General features: G+C 54.2%; 2 protein-coding genes across 7 annotated transcripts in view; one reads left to right on the forward strand and one right to left on the reverse strand.

Annotated features, from left to right (window-relative positions):
• The window catches only part of UNC13B (unc-13 homolog B), a 210,299-nt gene extending 208,683 nt beyond the window's left edge, over window positions 1-1,616 (reverse strand). For all 6 annotated transcript variants that reach the window (XM_085528481.1, XM_085528479.1, XM_085528476.1 and 3 more), the window contains exon 1: window positions 1,085-1,616. In XM_085528481.1, the coding sequence (XP_085384607.1) occupies window positions 1,085-1,184 (100 nt within the window). In that variant the 5' untranslated portion in view covers window positions 1,185-1,616. The remainder of the gene's footprint in view (window positions 1-1,084) is intronic.
• LOC146754156 (uncharacterized) overlaps window positions 1-18,730 on the forward strand; it is a 22,448-nt gene continuing 3,718 nt past the window's right edge. The window contains exons 1-2 of the mRNA XM_085530096.1: window positions 1-282; window positions 2,714-2,796. Coding sequence (XP_085386222.1) covers window positions 1-282; window positions 2,714-2,796 — 365 coding nt within the window. The remainder of the gene's footprint in view (window positions 283-2,713; window positions 2,797-18,730) is intronic.

The following is an 18,730-nucleotide window of genomic DNA, read 5'->3' on the forward strand; positions in this document are numbered from 1 at the left end:
ATGAGGAGCCGCGCTGTGCGCGCCCGCCCCGTCCCCGCTGTCATCACACACCCGCACGTGGAGGGGGCGGGCAGGGGGCGGGGCTACAGGGCTGACCGTCAGCCCCTCCCCGCGCTCTCATTGGTCGTCGGACCCCAGCCGTCCCCGAGCCCCGCCCGCAGCACCAATCAGAGACGAGAGGCGGCCCGAGGGGGCGTGTCCTGGCGGACACCCGGAAGGAGCGGCCGGAGCCCGGCAGCACTCAGGGCCGCGGCGGAGCAGGAGGAGGAGGAGGGGGCGCTGGTGGGTCCGGCGGGGCGGTATTATGGGTTGGAACCGGGCCGAGACGGGCCGAACCGAACCGAGCACTGGGGGTGGGGGGCGATGCCCGGCGGTGAATGGGTTAATGCGCCCCGTCGGTTCCAGAAGCTTCGGGGGTGGCTGCAGTGCAATGGCCCTCGCTATAAGCCGCCCTGCGGCCGTGGCTGCGGGGCTCCGTGGCACCGGCGCTGCAGGGCCCGGCCGGGGGGACGCGGCTGATCCCGGCTCTTTGCGCCCTGCTGCCCTCTGCTGCTCGGGAGGGCGAGCGGGGACGGGGCAGCCGGGCCTCAGCGCAGCCAGGCACCGAGGGTACGGGGCGCTGCAGGTGGAGCCGGGAGGAAACGGCCCCGTGTGTGTGTGCGGCTGCTGGCGGCTCAGCCCCTCGGAACGGCGTTGGGACCCGCGGGGCTCGGCCGCCCCGAAGCGCCGCTGCCCGCTGTCTCGCAGTGCCGCTGTGTGCCGGCTCCGGGCAGGGCCCGGCGGGGGCTGCGCCTCCCGGCAGCTCCGCAGCGCCGGGACGTGGGGCCCCGAGCGGGAGCCGGGCTCTGGGTCACGCTGCGGCTGCAACGCGGCTTCAGCGTCCTCTGGCTCCCGGCCGAGGCTCGCGGCCCTTCGCTGCTTGCTGTGAGCCTGCACGCCAGAAGGGCTTCCTGCGGGAAGGGAAACTGCTGGCTGTGCCCCGTGCCGGGTTGTGGGAGCGCTTTCAAGCACGGTTCACCTGGCAGCAGGCTGGGCCGGGGAGCTCCCTGTGCTCTGTTCTTCCTCAGCATAGCTTTGATCTTACCTGTGGGATGGTTGCTTTGCCCTGGCAGCCCCTCATCTGATCTCGATGCCCAAGCCATGTGTGCTCCCTGCAGTACGTGCTGAGCTTTCCCAGTCCGCATTCCCTTGGCAGTTTCAGGTCTTCTCTGTTCCTGAGTACAGGGGAGGGAGCTCCCCCACCAAACTCAGCTGGCCTCGAAAGAAAGGGCAGCTCATAGGCTTTGCTGTACTCAGCCTCAGCCTTGCTGTGCTGCTGGCAGAGGGCATGGACACCCAGACCTGTTCTTTTCGGGCTTAGTCACTGTCCCTGAATCTAAGGGCAGTGTGAGGGGGTGGCTGCTGGTTTGACTCCTGAAAGTCAGTGTTGCAAGGCTCAAAACGGTACAGGCTGTTCAGAGGACCTGTGGGTGCACCATCCCTGGAGACATTCAAGTCCAGGTTGGATGGGACCCTGGGAAGCCTGATCTGGTAGGGGCAGCCAGCCCACAGCAGGAGGTTGGCCTTGAGGCCCCTTCCAACCCAAGCTATTCTGTGATTCTAAGTCTCCCAACACATCCCCATTCCTTTCCCTGCCTTTGTCATTGTGGGCTGCTTGATCTCTTCTCCCACGAGGTTTGGTAGCATTGTCACACAGTGAGGATTTCCATGGTGTCTGGGGCTCCAAAGGATTCTCTGCGTACAGAATGAGAAGATGTGTCAACCTATGTGTGTGATAGAAGATGAGAAAGGAAAAAGTGAAGCCATATTGGTTTGAAAAATAGCATTCTCATGAAGGCGGTCATCATAACTGTGTTGAAGTTATTGAATCCTTCAGTGGCTGGAGGGCTTAATGAGTCTGAAACTGGACAGGTGTGAAGGGCAATGTGGGTGAAATCCCAAAGGGAACTATTTGTACGTTAACAGATGGCTCACGGAGTGTCACTGTGGGTGACTTGGCAGTTGAAGTCTTCTATGGGGGATTCTGATTGCTTTCCACCTGGCACTGCACCCAGCAACCCTTCCTGTGGTGGATCGTGTGGGTCCCTGTAAAGCAGCTGCACGTTTCCCATCCATCCTGTTTGCAGCACCTGCCCCCTCTGCTCCCTGGAGCCATCTTTTCTGACCTGCTCTTCTCCTTTGTTTTTCCATTTTGCTGCTTTGACCGAGCGAGTCAGGTGGCTGTAAGCTCCGGCGAACCTGGTCCCACAAACTCAATGGTTTTCTCTTTTCTTTGAGTCAGAAGTTTCCTTGGAAATCTTGGTTCCTCCCAAACCTTCTTCTGCGCACCCACAGAGGTGGAGCAAAGTGCAACTGTAGAAGTAGAGAGGAATAAAGCCATGGCATCCCACTAAGCTTGAGATAAGGGGCTCGACTGCAGCAGTGCTGTCTGAAATCCAGCTCTGGCTCTTTGAGGAGACCAGCCTGGACTCACATGGGTGACTGGGGTGACAGTGGCAGGAGCCTGGTTGTAGGGGCAGCCTTAGAAAGGGTGAAAGAGCAAAGAGAATCATCACAGTACTGGGTTGCTCAGGGCTTCTCAGCTCTGTGCATGTGCTGTCAAACTTCTTGGCTTGGAATGTGACCAGACAGTGCTGGGAAAGTTGTCTTGTGGAGGCAGATTATTTATCTGCTGAGTTTAACACATATCTGCACCTTGCCTTTGTCTTTCCAGGTGACCCAACAGAGCCAGAACAAGCATCCCCAAAACCACGCTGCAGATGCTGAGAGCTGCTGTTCTGTTTTGCCTACTCTCAGGTTAGCACCTGTTTAATTGGTATTGTTTTTTTTTCCTCCTCCAGGACTGTTTGAGGAGGCCTGGGACCACAATCCCTTTTTCTTGCCTTTCCTCCATCCCTCTGTGCAGCAGGTGTCACTGGGCTGGCAGAGCCTGGGTTCTTGTCACCTGTGCTGCTAAGGCTGTTGAGCCCTGCGCAACATTGCAAGCTCAAGGGCAATGTATTTTAAGCCCTTGGGAACTTGCTGTCTGTGCTGCTCGCTGAACTTGTACTTCTCTCCACCAGCAGCATTGAGCAGGAGGATTTCCCAGCTGCTAGTTTCTGCTGCTTGTTGTCCTTCACCTGAAAAAATGGTGCCCTGGGGGAACTGCAGTACAGAGCCTCTCTGCCCAGAGCTCAGGTGCAATTTGGCCAAAAAAGATTTCAGAGGGAAGCCATTGCTTAGCACACGTGACTGCCCAGGCTGTACAGCTCTTCCTCTAAGTGCCTGCCAAGGGAAGTTGGGGCCAGGCCAGAGACAAGTGGAGACTGGGCCTCAGGCCATCTTTTCTTTCCCATTTCCTTCAGCCAGATGCTGAAGTGGGACTTGCAGGCAGTAAGGCAGGGGTAGATTCACCTGGAACATTAACAGCAGGGGAGGAACGAGTCCTTCATTCCTGTCAGCTCTGCATGAGCTTTGCCTGTCACACAGACAGGCAGCAGCATAGCAGCCCTTTTATTTAGCTGAGTTATGGTGGTCAGTAATGCTTGATTCTTGCTGTGATCCTACATCTTTCCTAGTGATGGAGGTGTATTATATGGCTACAACCAGCGAATAGGTGTGTTTTGCTGCCTGAAGATCTGAGCACAGAACTCTCTCAGTGCTTGCCTGCTTTGTGACCAGAGGTGTTTTAACGTGGGAATCTCCATATTGGATCTACTTATTTTCCCTTCCCTGATAACTAGAGAGAGAGCTTTATGCCTCCCCAAATGACAGACCTCCTATGTGTATGTAAAGCAACAGCTTTTCCCACTGCCTGGTCATAGCATGAACCTCTTTTTTCTGGTTTGGCTATCACCTAAACCAGATAATACCAGGGAGGTTATATTTGGGCTGGGTTAATCTTGTTAGAGTCATAGAATCATTAAGTTTGGAGAAGACCACCAAAATCATCTAATCCAACTGCCAACCCATCCCCACCATGCCCACTAACACATGTCCCTCAGTACCACTTCTCCACATTTCTTGGAAGCCTCCAGGACGGTGACTCCACTACTTCCCTAGGCAGATAATGTCAATGTCTTACCACTCTTTCTGAGAATATATATTTCCTTATATACAACTTGAACCTCCCATGAAGCTAATTTAGTTCAGTGCAACTGGCAGTAACCTCATATAGCTTGATGTCCTTTGAGTAGATTTGCAGTGTTTCCATCAGGAATGGGACACGATGCCCTGCTGGAAAACTCAAAGAGCTAGTAAACCAGAGGTTATACGTTCAGCAGAAGGTGGCTGGCCTAGCATTGCTCCCCTAGCCTGCTTTTAGACATTTAGGCTCCCACTGCCCCTTGGTCCTCTTCAAAGTAGAAACCTCCAGGAAATGCTCCTCGTCCTTCAGGGATGGGACCCACCAGTATTCACATTGGAGTTATGCAAGGAATCCACCCTGCCCTACCATCTCTACTGTAAGTAGGTTGGAGATTCAGAGATCCTGTTCTTGGGAGTGTTGGACAGCTGGATCCTTGTTCAGTTCTCACTGCCCTCGAGAATGGAGCAGAGGATCATCTGCTGGGGCTAATTTTCAGCCTCTGAACATTACAGATGTCTCTTTCAGCCTCTGTCTGTGTATAGTCCTGCTACGTAAAAGCCTAGACTGTGTCCTAGACTGTAAAGGTCTTGCGGATGTGTAATGTCTTGGGATTCAGAAGAACTTTGAATTCTTCACTTATATAAAGTGTCTCACTCAAATCCTTTCCATATCAGATATAGCTGTGGCCTGTATATACTTCAGTCCTCATACCAAGCACCCTTTGAACCTTTGCATTGTCTGGTTGCCATCCTCCAGCTTTCCAGCATTCACCTGCCAAAAATTTAGCTTCCCTCTTGTTTGTGTTAGTTGGTTCCTGCTGCCTTTGTAGATGCATCCAGCACCAATTGAAGTCTTCTGCAGTACCTTTGGGTGTGGATGTTCACCCAGGCCCATGAGAACAGGGCTCTGTCCTTCTCTGCATGGCTAGTTATCCACACAGCATCTGCTGCTGACTTCCTCCTGTCTGGCACAAGGTGAGACCTCCTGGCCTCTCCCTTATGTATATACACAGGAATTCAGGGCATCTCTGGACTTTGTGGTTTCTATTGCTCAGACAGTTTGTTGTCACCTGAGTGCTGCGCAAGGATGCATCTGCAATTTTGGCCCATCTTTATTTTTAGCCTGTATGAGACACATCTGATGGTTTCAGAAGGAAGTTGCACATTCTGAGCTCTGTGACTCATCCTGGATAAGAACCAAGACTTCAGCCCTAAGCCTCAAGTGATGTAACCAGTTATGGTGGGCCCTGTTCCTCCTGGGGATGGGCAGAGAAAGCAGCAGAGGGTAGAAAAGCAGAACTTTCAGAAGTGTTGTTTTATTCATTCTGTTATTAAATTCATTCACCTAAAGGTATTAGTTGAATACCGAATATTCACCTATATATATATGTTTGTATCATGCAGATATTGTGTATAGATTGGAAGGGTGCTTTGTCTTTCCTTGCATCTCCCACCCGTGTCAGAGGAGAGGGAGCAAGGAGCTGTGCTCACATGCTGGGCTGAGTAACCATATAATTCCATATAGCAACAGCAAACAACAGTTTTTAGGACAGAAAGCAGATCTGGATCTTGTCTCCAGTTCAAGCCGCAGCGAGGTTAAGTGAGGCAGCACAGAACTTCCTCCTCCAGTGGAAAAAGGCTGGGACTGGAAAGCACAGGCTTGCCATCCTCAATATGTCTGCTGAGCTTCTGCAAAAAGAGCCTGGGTCTTCTCTTTCGGTACAGCCTGGTGCTGCCACAAGATAGGCCGAGCTGGGCTTTTTGAGGTGTGGATAGCCATTCTGTGTCAGGGACAGGGGCTTCTGGAGGCACTGTCAGATGCCGTACTGAGGTCTGGTGTGGGGCGGTGGAAGTGCACAGCACGGCCTAGGGGAGCAGAGACAAAGGAGGGAGGCAGCAGGCTGTGCTGGGGGGATTGCCATGGCAACCCATGCTTTCAGCAGCCCATGCTGTGGCCGTGCATCCTGATGCAGGCCTCGGCACCCCCAGTTTCCCATGGCACCTACAGCTGCCATTGGTGGGCCCTGGGAGGGGAGCAGGGTGCTTTGTCCTCTCCTTCTCCCCTCAGCGTTGTTCCAGCTGCAGCCTGGAGTTGCAGAGCAGGCCTGGCCGGCAGGAAACCAGTCACCTGAGCTTCCCACTGAGTCATGGAGGGCAGTGTCACCCTGCTGCCTTTGCTCATCCTCAGTTAATCGATGGGCCCAGCAGTACCTGCATCTTCTGAGGGAGCCCGGCCTGCCGCACGCCGTCCATCTCGTGCAGCCGGTTTGCCTTGCTGCAGGGTAGCTGTGCTCCGGTGGGAGCAGGCTCTCTGATGAGCCCTGTGATACGGTGTGGGGCCCCTGGGCAGGTAAGGGGCCCATTGAGCACTTGTGAAGCTGCTTTTGGGCAGACTCCCTGCCAGACACTGACTTCTGGTACTGAAGGAAGCAGGAAATGCCATCACTGCTCACTGTGTGTGTTGTCCTCTGTCATGAGCCTGAAGCCTTGGGTGGGGGCCAGGGGGACAGCAGTATGGGACAGCAGTGATGGGCAGCAGGCACAGCTTGCCCATCCTGACACAGATCGTGGTGTGAGCAGTAAGCCTCTCTCACTACACCTCCCAAAGGTCAGGCTGGCAGTGTGTTACTGTGCTCAGTCCCCAGTCCAGCAAGAGGCCTGCCCCATGTCCAGAGGATGCTCTGAGCTTTTGCTGGTCAGACATATTGGTGGTTATGAGGCTGTGTGTGCTGCTGTGTGTGCTATGGACAGGGTTTGTGCAGCTGGATGGGAAGGATGGCTGTGTGTGAGCTGCCCAAACAGCCCTGTGTTCACATATATCATGGTCCTTGCCTGAGCTTCCTGCACTGAAGCAGGGTACTAAGCCTCAGAAATTCCACTGAAAGCCATGTCACTGTTTGCAATCCATCATAATATTTTAAGGGCAGGAATGATTGGCAGAGAGTGGTCAAAATCCACCGAGCCGAGCAGCAGTTCACTCTGACCCCCATTTTCACAGCCTGTTTTTTCTGATCGCTCCTCCAGACAGAGGCCTCCGGTACATGAGTGGTAGCAGAGCTGATGGGGAAGGCTCTGTGATGTGTGCATGTTGGGGCATGGATTGCCAGTTTCTGGGGCAGAGAGTGTTATTTTCCATTTATTCAGCACCTTGCATGCTGAAATCTTGTCTAAGGTTCTCAAGATCCTGGGCACTGTGACCTGATGAGTTAGAACTGTGTCATCTTGGCAGCACTACTCCCTCTTTTTCTGTCTTTCCTTCTCACGCAGTATGTTTTTAAGCACAGCACAAAGGACCAGAAAAGCCCCAGGGCACTGGGGTCACGCACTTGGCTCCTGATCTGGGGAGGAGTTAAACGTGCTGCACTGGAATAAGCATTTATGGAGAAGCAGCCAACAGAGATTTCCTCCTGCGGTGGAGGTTCAGCTGGATTTCCAGCTGCGGTGTTGAGGTTCAGAAAGTTCTGTGTGGGGTTATGTGCTGCACTTCATTGCCATCACCTGCAGGTAGTCGGATGGGGGCACAGAGCTGAGTGGTGTCACTGAGAAAATAGCCAATGTCCTTTTGGATACTGACATCAAGCTTCATGCTGCCACTGCTGGAAAGGGTACAGCTTTCCTGTAGGATCAGGTACTGGAAGGCCACTGTAACATCCCCCCAGAGCCTTTTCTTCTCCATGCTGAATGGCTCCAGCTCTCTCAGCCTGTCCCCATACGGGTGGTGCTTAACCCCTCTGATTGTGACCCACCTCTGGACCTGCATATGTTGGGGACTCTGGAACTGGAAGCAGTGCTCCAGGTGGGGTCTCATGAGGGCAGAGCAGAAGGGCAGAATCTCCTCCTTCAACCTGCCAGTCGCTGTTCTGTACATGCTACCCAGGCCTTCTAAATACCATCAGATTTTGAGGAACTAGAACATTCTCAGGCCTGTTGTCTCGGATTGGTTTGCTGGCCTTTCCCTGAGGCTGACAGCCTGCAATCTAAAGGTATTTGCAGTGATTTGTCCTGGCCATGTGATAAATCTTGGTAGAGAGAAAATGAGAATTGTGGCATTGAGCTGACAGTGCTCCTTTGGCTGCTGTGCCTGTTTCCTGCAGCTGCAGGGCTGCTTCGTGGCTTGGATTTGTGGAGGAAGCAGACCTCAGGTTGGAAGTAGCCCTCCCTCTTTCTCCTGCACAGCTCTTCCTGGCGGCTCAGTAAGTGATTTATTATAGATTACGGCTCTCTAATTCTGTTTCTTTACAGAATTTAGAGAATCTGAACAGAATTCAGTGGTGCTTCCGGTATGAAGCTTCTATCAGAGGCCTGTCAGTTAGCAGGGGGTGTGGAAGCAAGGAGGAGCAGTTCTACCAGGAAATGCCTGTGCTCGCTGCTTGGGAAGGGAAACACATCTCACTCTTGGAAGCTTCCTTGCAGTACAGCTCCAAATGTTGTCAGTGGAGCTGCACCAGCAGTGGAGAGAACACTGCCCTCCAGAGCCTGGGAAAGGTGCGACCGAAGTGTTGGCATGGAGAAAAAAGTCAATTTCTGTTCAAAAGTGAACCTTCAAGAGGAGCAGCAGAAGGAAAAGGCATCACTTGTAATTCTTGTAAGGAAAGAGCGGAAAATTTCCATTGCAGTGAGCCTGTCTGAAACTTGATATGTCTCAGATGTGTGTTAAGAGAGAAATGAAAAGACTGTGCCATAAAGTGATAGGGGATAATGAATTTAATCTAATATGTTGTGTCCTGGGAAATTGAGCTGGGGCAAAGATATTGGCAGTGATTTGATGTTTTGTGTGGCAACAGCAGCAGATTTCATGTGAAGACATTTCTCAGGGAGGGGGGTGGATGGGTCTGCTCTTTGGAGTGCCCAGGAGGATGAAGCGCAGTGACCTGGGGGTAGGAGCCCGAGGCAAGATGCCAAGAGAGCTGTATCTAAGCAGTGCACTATAGTTGTGTGTCTTTCTATCGGTGACTCCACTGAGCTGGACAGCACAGTTGGGTGGAGGTGGCAGAAGGGCAGATCCCCTCGTACCAGGTTGTGCCAAGTGACTTCCTTCTTTTTGTTTGGCAGAAAGCAACTGCTCCCCACATTGACTGATGGGCATCACTGCCATTTCTTTGCCCCTCCAACAGAAGCATGCTGTTGGGCTGATGTCCACCCTACATCTCCCACCCCATCCCAATGCCCAGCCCTTCAGGAATGCTCCATGCTTGCCCTGTAGCAGAGAGACTCTCCTTGGACTGCCCAGGGGTGGGGTTTCTCACTGTCCTCACCCCACTCGCTGGTGTTGGGTGCTGCCTGCCTGCTCCCTTCCCTGGGGCAGGGACAGCACACCGTGCCTCAGTTTCCCCGTGACGTGGGCAGCAGGGAGGGGCAGAACCTGACCAGTAAGGGGAGGAGGGGATGTTGCAGCAGCTGGTAGGAAATGACACTTCGGGGTGCTGCAAGGTGGCCCTGCCCCATCCTGTCTGCAGAGGTGGTGTTTTGGGTTGCGATGGCGCAAGCCTGCTCTGTCTGCTGCAGAGTTGGCATTTTTGGGTGCTGCAAAGCAGCCCTGTCCCACACTACCTTCTCTTGTGGCAGGGAGCCTGCTTTGCCAGGGGAAGCTGTCTACAACTCCCTCTGCACACCCACAAGCAATCCCTTGACTGTGCCTTTTTCCAGTATCTGATTTATGGGCTGCTACTCCAGCACAGGCCTGAGCTTATCTGCACAGGCAGGGGTCAGGAGAGCTTAGCAGTAGTTCTGTGACACCCCTTGCTGTCTGTGCTTTGTTCCTGAGGGCAGGAACAGAGAGAGGTCCCTGCAGGGGGGACTAAGGGATAGTCCACCCTGCTTCCTTCCTCACCCCTATTCCTTGCATGTCTGAATCTGACTGCTTAAAGCTCATTTGGTAATAAACCAGAGGGCAAGCACCACGAAGGGTTTTGAACTCATCTCCATTTCTCTGCAGAGTTCTTGCTTGCATTGCTTGGTAGTAGTTTCTATGGAGGATGAAGATGATTTAAGATGTCTTTTTTTCTTTTTTTCCCCTCACTGCATCCTGCAAGCCACCAGCAAATGGTCAGTATTCTTCTGTTGTGGAATCTACGATGGATTTTCTAACTGGCTTTGCTTCTGTGCAGATTTTGAGGCAGTGCCCCAAGGGTTGGGATAAGAACAGAGGGAATGGATTGAGCTTTTCACAGTGTTTTGAAATAGAAAGGTGGGGGAGACCCCTTTGCTGGGACGCAGCAGCACTGTTGGAAGTGGAGCAGAGAGAGAAGAGATGGTGGAATTCAGTGAGAGTGGGTGCATAGGGAGCTCTAGGACCAGAGAGGAAGCTCAGCTGTGAGCTGAAACAAAAGAGTACAGAATGCTCTGTACAGGGCAGATACTGAGTACAGGGTCAGATACTCAGCTCTCACCTTCTCTCTGCATTTTGCAGTGGCTCCATTTTGTTATTTTCCCGTATCTCACTCCTTGTTGTGAAAGTGATCGAGCTGTGCCATTCCTGTCCCTGCTTTCAAGGCTGTTAGTGAATGTGTGGAGCATCCTTCTGCATTGAAGAAGTGCTTTGCTGGCCAGAGAGCAGCACATATGGTGTCTGGGTACACCCGGTCAAGGTGAGAGCATGGAACTGATCAGGGCAAAAGTAGCAGGATCTTTCCCCTGGAGGAATGAGGGGACTGATTAAATTGGAAGGATCCTGGTGTGAAGTTGGTTGGAAAAAGGAAGAAAGAACCTCCTGGAAGGGGAATGGCTTTTGATCCAGGGGGAAGTGGTGGGGCTGCATTGTCTGTTCTGGATACCACGTGGGGCACAGCAACAGAAGGGCTAGCAGAAGAAACTAGGGAAGGGATGACAGAATCCTCCTTTTCTCTTCCTGCAGCAAGGTAGAAGGAGGACACGGTTCATTTCCATCCTGAGGTTTGACCGGTGTGAGCCAGCCCACCCAGGATGTGTGCAGGGCTGCAGGATGTGCTGAGTCAACAAGAGCATCCCCTCGCAGAGGGAGATTTGATCTGGGCTGCCAAGACAATAGGGGTTTGCAGCTTGCAGGAAGGGTGAGCGCCAGCTGCAAGCCACACGGTGGGCTTTCCAATTTTAGTAAACTCAGATTTGTGTTACTGACCAGAAGAGGAAGCCAGTCCTTACATTTCACAGGCTTGGTTAGCAGGCACTCAGCCATTCAGCTCCATCCCTCACCACGGGTATGCTCCCTGATCTAAGCTTTTATTTTAAGAAATTCTGCATTTGATCCTTACATTGGATTGGATGACCTTGGATGTGGTTTTTTGGAACAAAGGGCTGATGCTTCATTGTGCTCTGTCTAGGAGATGGAAAGTGGTCCTGGGGAATGCTCCGCAAGTGCTGGTGCCAGCTTCAGCTATTTCATCTCCCTGGGCACTGGCAGAGAGGCGATGCTGGGAGGGGAACAGACTCTGTCACAGGCTCTGTCCTCTCTGGCAGCTCCATGGGGTCACTGCAGCCCCCAGAGCAGTCAGCTGCTCTGTTTTTTTCAAGTACTGCAAGGGGAAATGTGGTGAACACAGAGCTACTCTGAGGAGAGCCTGGAATAGAAAAGCCTGATATTGAGGCTCCTGGAAATGATAGAATCTGTTCACCTCAGTGGATGTCAGACTAACAAGCTGTGTGCACCAACTTTGTGTACTTACTGCTGCTCAGCAAAGCTGCTTAGCATCAGCATTCAGAAAACCTGTACTCCTCCTGTAATTGCCCCAAATCCTCACCTCTCACACTGCCCTTTGGCATTTTGTTTGGCAGAAGCATGCTACTGACTTAGAGACTTCAAGAGAATAAATATCTCTGCTGATGGCTCCCACCTTGCTGCCCTGAAATGTGGTGTTACAAGGCAGTGAGGTCCTGTGATTGTGCCTTGGAGGGCTGCTCTGCTGGTCTTCAGCTGCATGGGCTGCAAAAGCAGGGCATGAGGTAGTTGCAGGGGATTGCTTAGAGTAAGCTTTAAGATCACCTAGTACCAATCCCCTACTATAGGCAGGGACACCTCACTCTAGACCAGGTTGCTCTCAGCCCCATCCAGCCTGGCCTTAAATGCCTCCAGGAAAGGGAGAATGGTTTAGCCTGGTCCTAATTCTCCAATGGAAGGGCCCCCAATATGTCTGGGTCTGCGTGACCCCTCTGGATATGTGATGTTCAACCACCTCATGCTATTGCAGTACCAGCAAAGCCTGTGTTGCTACAGCAAGAGGAACAGCCTGGGCATGTGCTCCTTGACGCAGATGGATATGCTCTGCTCCACAGAGTTGCTTGCTGAGCCTGGTGTTCCAGCACAGCAAGCAGCAGTGATGGGTGATCTGCCTTCTGTCACCTCTGGAGGAGAGATCAGCTGAGGAGCCCTTGGAAAGAGATGGTGGGGAGGAAAGGATGTGGAGCAAAGCCTGTTTATTTTTTTGGGTTTCTGCTGTTGAAGGAATTCCCAGTCTGAGAAATGGTCTCATGGAGGACAGGTGTACGTGAAGCTATGCATCGTGTACATGGCTTCCACCATTCAGATTGAGGAACTGACCAAACCTGTGTGCACTGCAGGGACTGCAGTGCTGGCTGATGCTGAGTTACCATAGCCACGCTACAAGAAAACCCAGCTTTCAACAAGCTCGTGCCTGAATTGTGAAGGTAAACAGTGTGGGAATGTGTGCTGGGCTGTATCCAGGGCCACGTCTGTGCCATGCAGTGCTGGGTAGCCACCCTGCAACCAGAGGTGGGTCCAGCTGCTGGAGGGCTGATAAAGCCATTGGGTTTGCTTGGAAGGCAGCCTCAGAGCCCAGAGGAAACCCATCCCCAGCCTTGCTCCTTGTCTCAGCACATGGCACACTCCCACTCTGAGCTGCCCTGCCACTTTGACAGGGTGCCACTGCTGCTGCCAAGTGCTGAGGGAGAAGGGGTACTTGGCACTAGCTTGCTGCCCTGCTGCTACCTCACTGAGCTTGTGGCATTGCCCTACCACCCACAGATGGGTAAAACGGGTGAGTCAGGCAGGAGGAGGGGGTGAGTCAGAGGGCAGTGAGTCAGCAGGAAGCACAGGGCAGGTGCTGTTGCAGGGCTGGGCTTTCAGAGAGCCCCAGGGCCTGGTGCAGGGTCTTCCTAGGAGCTGGGGAATCCTCAGGGCTCTGTTGCTGAGGGTAACATGCAGGGTGCAGGCAGTGGGGTGGTGGGGACATGCCAGGATCTGGCTTGCCTGTGTGCCACACAGACCAAGCAGGTCTCTGTCCTGTCTGGATCCTACTGCTCTCTTAGCATGGATGGGAAGAAAGAAATTATCCCAGCAGACACACACAGGCACAAACACACTTTCTAGACCGTGCATTTAGGATTCCCATCTTGAGATGAGTTAGATATTTAGCAGCAGATGCTAAGATGTGTGCTTGGTGTCTCTGACAACCAGAGCTATGGGTCAAATACTTGAAAACATGCCTCACTGTTTTTTGCACGGGGGTCAGTCTCTTGTTTCAATGTCCCTAAGGTCTGTAGGGGTTTGCTGCTTGGGGCTGGCTGCAGACACCTCCTGTCCTGCCTGGCTGCACCTTTGGCTGGGAGGGATGGGAATCAGTGCAGCATCCTTCAGTGACACCTGAAAGTGAGACCATGGAGATGATGAGGCTGGAGGCCAACAGAGGAGCAGAAGCTGAGAGCAGCAGGTCTGTGTAGGCTGGGAGAGGGATGGGGGGTGCCAGTGGCTTTGGAGAGGAGCTGGAAACAGACTGTCCAGGGAACTGTCCAGGAACAGAATAAGAGGCAATGGTACAAGATGCACCAAGGGAAATTCCTATTAGATGTTAGGAAAAAACTTCCTCATTGCACTTGAAATTGTCACAGCTCACGTTTTGTTTTCTGTCCTTCTCATGACCTTCAGAGTTGCTGCAGCATCACCCAACTCTTTGCTTAGTGTTCATGTTTCATAGCTGGAGCACCTTTCTCCTCAGAGGACTATGCCGTTCCCTCCCTGCTCAAGCATAAAAAGCCCATTTCCAACACCACAGTGGTAAAGCACAGTACAGTAAACCACCCATTCTTTTCTGCTGGGAGTATGGGCTGTGATCTGCAGGAGGGTGCTCATGCTCTTTGGGACTGGAGAGGATGCTATCCCCCAGCTGCAGGGCTGGAAGTACCTTTCCTATGGTGCCTGTCCCAGTCCTGGAGGCAGTGACAATCAGAGGAGAAGGCACAAGGAGTCTTTCTAAAGGCTTCAGCTGCCTGACCATCCCGAGCAGATAGGGAGCAGATGGAGGCTGAGATGAGCCTAAAGGACTGTCTGGAAAGAATTACTTGCTCCCAGTATTTTCTGTTTCTTTGCCAGCCTTTTATTCTCATGGTTGCTCTTTTCCTGATCCTGTCCTTCTGCGAGGCTGGCTGCTGGCAGCCTCACCAGCCTTGTCTTCAGAAAGAGCTTCACTCTGTGATTTATTGTGTCTCCTAACTTTGACCCTGGTGTCTGATGCTCCAGAAGGCTATGTCCCGTGTGCAAGTGCCAAAATTTAGCGCTTGCCCAGTCCCATCTACAAGAGTAACAAAACAGAGCAAAGAGCCTGTACATAGCCTAAGCAGAACTGACCTTCAGCTATAGCGACATGTGCCTCCCCATCTGGTAAAGGATGCCCCTGGCATTCAGGCTCCCCAGACACTTTTATGTGGGTTTTCAAGGTCTAGGATGTTCCCATGAGCCTCTGTTTGTCCACAGCTCCCTTCTCAAGTTGTTCATCTCAGCCTTTCCCTTGGGCTTCGTGATGCTGGACTGCATCTTGATGCATGAACTGCACACTACCTTCCCCTGGCTGCCCCTCCACGTTGCTGCTCAACACTGCTCTGGGCCCCATTGTGTTACATGGATATCCCTCATACTATACTTGAGCACTGAGGTCTCTGAGCTGGAGCAGCAGCAGCACAGCAAACCAGACTGCAGCAGTGGTGAGTGGGGTTTGTACAGGGACCCATAATGTTGTACAAAGACAGACAGGGGCTCATGTCTGGGTCAGGAGCGTTGGCATTGGAACAGGCTACCCAGATTGGATGCCCCATCCCTAGAAACACTCAAGGTCAGGATGGAGGGGCTCTGAGCACCTGATAGAGCTGTAGCTCTCCCTGCTCACTGCAGGGGAGTTGGACTGGGTGACCCTTAAGGGTCCCTTCAGAGTCACACGATTCTATGACTTTACTTATATATTTGGTTGGGCAGCAGAGGAATTGTTAAGGTGATAGCTGTGACAACTTTCCCTAAATGCCAGCAGCTCCCTTGCCTTCAGTTCCCACTAGAAGGAGAGATTTTGCCTTTCCCCGAAGGGAAGCCACATTGAATTTGTGGCTGAAATATTCCTTCCTCACAGTAGCCCTCCTGGATGCATGCAGCTCCTTACAGCCAAACATGTCCATAGCTCATCCTGGATTCTTGCCCAGGCACTGCTCTGCCCTTTGTAGCCATGGTGCTTCCTAAATCGCAGCTGGAAAGGGGTGAGCTGGGTGGGGACCCCAGTGGTATCTCTTCCTCCCATGCCACGTGGATGTCTCGCATGGGGAGAGGAATTGATGCTGAATGTCCCTGCAGCTGCCTCTGTCTTATCTGCAGGCTGCAGCTTGATGACGCCGGGCCGAGTGCCCCGGGCACCTCCCTTGGAGGCACTTACGGTAAAGGGAAGTGTATCGCAAGAGGGGTTGCGGTGAGAAGGGACGGTTCCCACAGGGTCAGCACTGCCTGCACAATCTTTGCTACCCTCCTCACCGCAGGCACTCCGACTGCTCCCTCTTCCATCTGTAGCTCTGATGCCTGTGTTCAGATTCACTCCAGGTAATGCAGCATCCCCTGGACATTCTGCAGTAACTTGGCAGGGAGGTTGGGAAAGGTGATGCTGCTGTGGCTCTGCTGGATGGGAGCTGGGGACTCGCTGTCTGGACTTCAGGGGTGTGTGTGCAGGGAGGCTCATTGTGGAGAAAAAAGGGAAGTTTGGGGGTCAGTTGTGGCAACAGAGCACAGGCAAAGGGGGATGTACGCAGGGGTGCCATAAACACTGATGTTTGTGCAGGACAGGGCTGTGATGGGAGCAATAGGCAGCGTGCTGCAGGGGGTGCTGAGCTGGGCTGCCCTGCAGGGTCAGGCATTGAGGGTGCTTGAAGGGCTTTCAGAGCAGTGAGGTCAGGTCATGCTCCCATGTGACGGGGGTGGATGGGCCCGGAATTGGCAGTAACTGATTTGCCTTTCCTTTGGGGTCATGTTAAACAGGTTGGGATATGGTTCTTCAGGGCTTCTGATGCAGGAGTTACCCTAGGGTGCTGTTCTGCCCCATGGCACATCAGACTCATGCTGTTAATCCTAATGTGTGTGCATCACTTAGTGTGGCAGTGGTCCAGTCCTGCTTGGACAATGACCATATAGCTGCCCTGCTCATGGCCCATGTGTGGGTGCAGAGCAGACGTGGTCCTGTCCCTCCACCAGCATCAATTTGGCTTTTTGTGGCCATTCAGTGAGTGGGTGTCTGTGACTAATAGTAGAAAATCTCCAGTGGGTTGTGGTTGGCACCGAGGTCATGGATGGAGACGCTGCTCTGTGCAGTCCCATGGCCGCTGCTCCCCGGGCTGTCACCTCGTGTCCCCATGCAGTGTGATCATGGACACGCTTTCCACTGCGGGCTGTTTCTTTGTCACTCCGTGGTGACCACCCCCGCCGTGCCAGCACTGCGTCCCCCAGCCCACGGCGCTGCGCTCACGGTGCAACTCGTGCTCGGCAGTGGGTGCACTTTCCCCTCGGGAGCACTCGGTGGTCACCCCGAGGCGGAAGGGCGCAGCGGGTTCGGGTTGGAGAAGCCGGCCCGGAGGAATTTTCCCCTGGTGGCCAGCTGTTGTCCTGGGCCTGGCTCGCGTCCTCCGGCACTTCCCACCCCGCGCGTCCTCGGGGAGGGGACCACGGCCGTCCCACCCTCCGTCGTCCCTTCGCCGAGCGAGTGGGTGCCGCCGCGGGCTGGCGGGGGTGAGTAGCTGCGGTGCAGCCCGGCAGCATCCTGCTGCCTCCGCAGGGATCCTCTCGGGCAGCGGAGAGTTTTCCCCACCCCCAGCTCTGCCGCTGCCTCTTTGTTTTCTGGCAGAAGCCTCCGTGCCTTTTCATCGCCGTTGAGGCGCAGAGCAGGAGCCTGCATGTGCCGTGCCCGCCAGCCCCCCGCGCCGCGCATCGCCCCGCTGGGGCCGGTGGGCAGCTCCGGAGGTCTCCGCTCCGTGGGCTTCTATCCCGGCCGGGCAGGGCACCGCGGCCTCCGCTTTCCTCCGCTAAACCCTGTCTCACGTTGGCAGCGGTTCTGCACCTTGCCACAAGTGCAGTAAGTTGGCTGGGGAGGGGACGGCCCCGGCCGGGCTCCACGCGGGGCTCCCCGTCGCGGTGCCGTCGTGCAGCCGGGCAGGCAGACACCTGAGCGGAGCGGGGGGTGCGGAGCCGGCGGCGCAGCGCTGTGTGCCGTGCCTGCCTCTCCGCCTATTCGATCGCACGACTTCCATCGGGGACTGAATTCCTGCGCTGGTTTCTGGGCTCGGCTCCTGTGAAAGGATCCAATTATTTCAGAGCTTTGAGCATCTCCATTTGCTGCCCACATTTGCAGCGCCCGGCTCTCTCTGCTGGCTGGAATTCCAAGTGATTAACGTGACTGTGACATCCCTCCTAGGGGTGTTATCTTTGCTCGCCGTCCCCCCCCCCACCGATTCGTCCCCCTCCTCCAGCAGCGATCGAGACAGGCAGGCAGAGACAAAGGTCTGTCCTCAACCTGGGCTGTCCTCCTGCCAGCGGCTGCTGCATGGGATTTCCCCGCTCTGCGTGCTGCAGGTTCCGTGGGCTCCGGGTTGATCGCTGTAGGCTGCATCGCAGAGGTTTGAGCCTGGCTGGGCTGGGCTGGGTGGGCAGGGGATGCTGCCGGTTTTGGAGAGCAGCTTGATGTTCCTGATGGATTTTAAGCTGCTTTTCATTCTTTGACTGTGCTATCCTGGGGGAGAGGGGCAGCCGTGCATGGAGGGGAGGCTGGTATGGGGGGGTTGGACGTGGGGGAAAGCCGTACACAGGTGGCTGTCGCATATAGGATCTGCCTGCAGAGCCTGCCAGCCCCCCTTCCCCGCTGCAGGCTATTGTCAGTGCTGCTGCCGGTATGTGAAATGCCAAGGCAAGGTGTGTGAGGCAAACCAGGCTCCAGGGGTGAAGCCTCCAGGGTTCCTGGGAGAGCTCTCATTGTGTTCTCCTGGCTTGGCCAGGTGCAAAGGCTCAGTGTTTTCACAGCCTCCCATGGCACCTGTGTATGGAGCTGGGGCTGGGGAGGCACCGTGGGGTAGACCCCAGCCCATGGTGGGGACTGGGAGTATCTGAGCATGTGGGGGTCTCTAACGCTTCTGAGATGTGCTGGGATGGTGGCTGAGGGAGGAATGGGGTTTGTTCATAGTGGTTTTCAGGAGCTTAATGTGGGCACTGCCTCTTGTCCCATCCTTGCCCAGCCCCTGAGCTGGGGCTTCCTTTCTGTTTTGTGCGCAGGGGCCAGCACCGAGTGAGGCTCTGCAGCTGCATAAATCTAACGTGGCAGCAGGCCTCCCTCACAGCCCTCGAGAGCAGGGCTTGCCCTTGCAGTGGGATACTCCTTCTCTTTGCATCCTCACTCCTCCCCTCTGCCTCCTTCCCACTTCATGAGCTCCTTCCTCCCCAGCCTGA

The sequence above is a fragment of the Coturnix japonica genome, chromosome Z (genome assembly GCF_054131305.1).
Source record: "Coturnix japonica strain WE chromosome Z, WE-NBRP24, whole genome shotgun sequence".
NCBI classification, from domain to species: domain Eukaryota; kingdom Metazoa; phylum Chordata; class Aves; order Galliformes; family Phasianidae; genus Coturnix; species Coturnix japonica.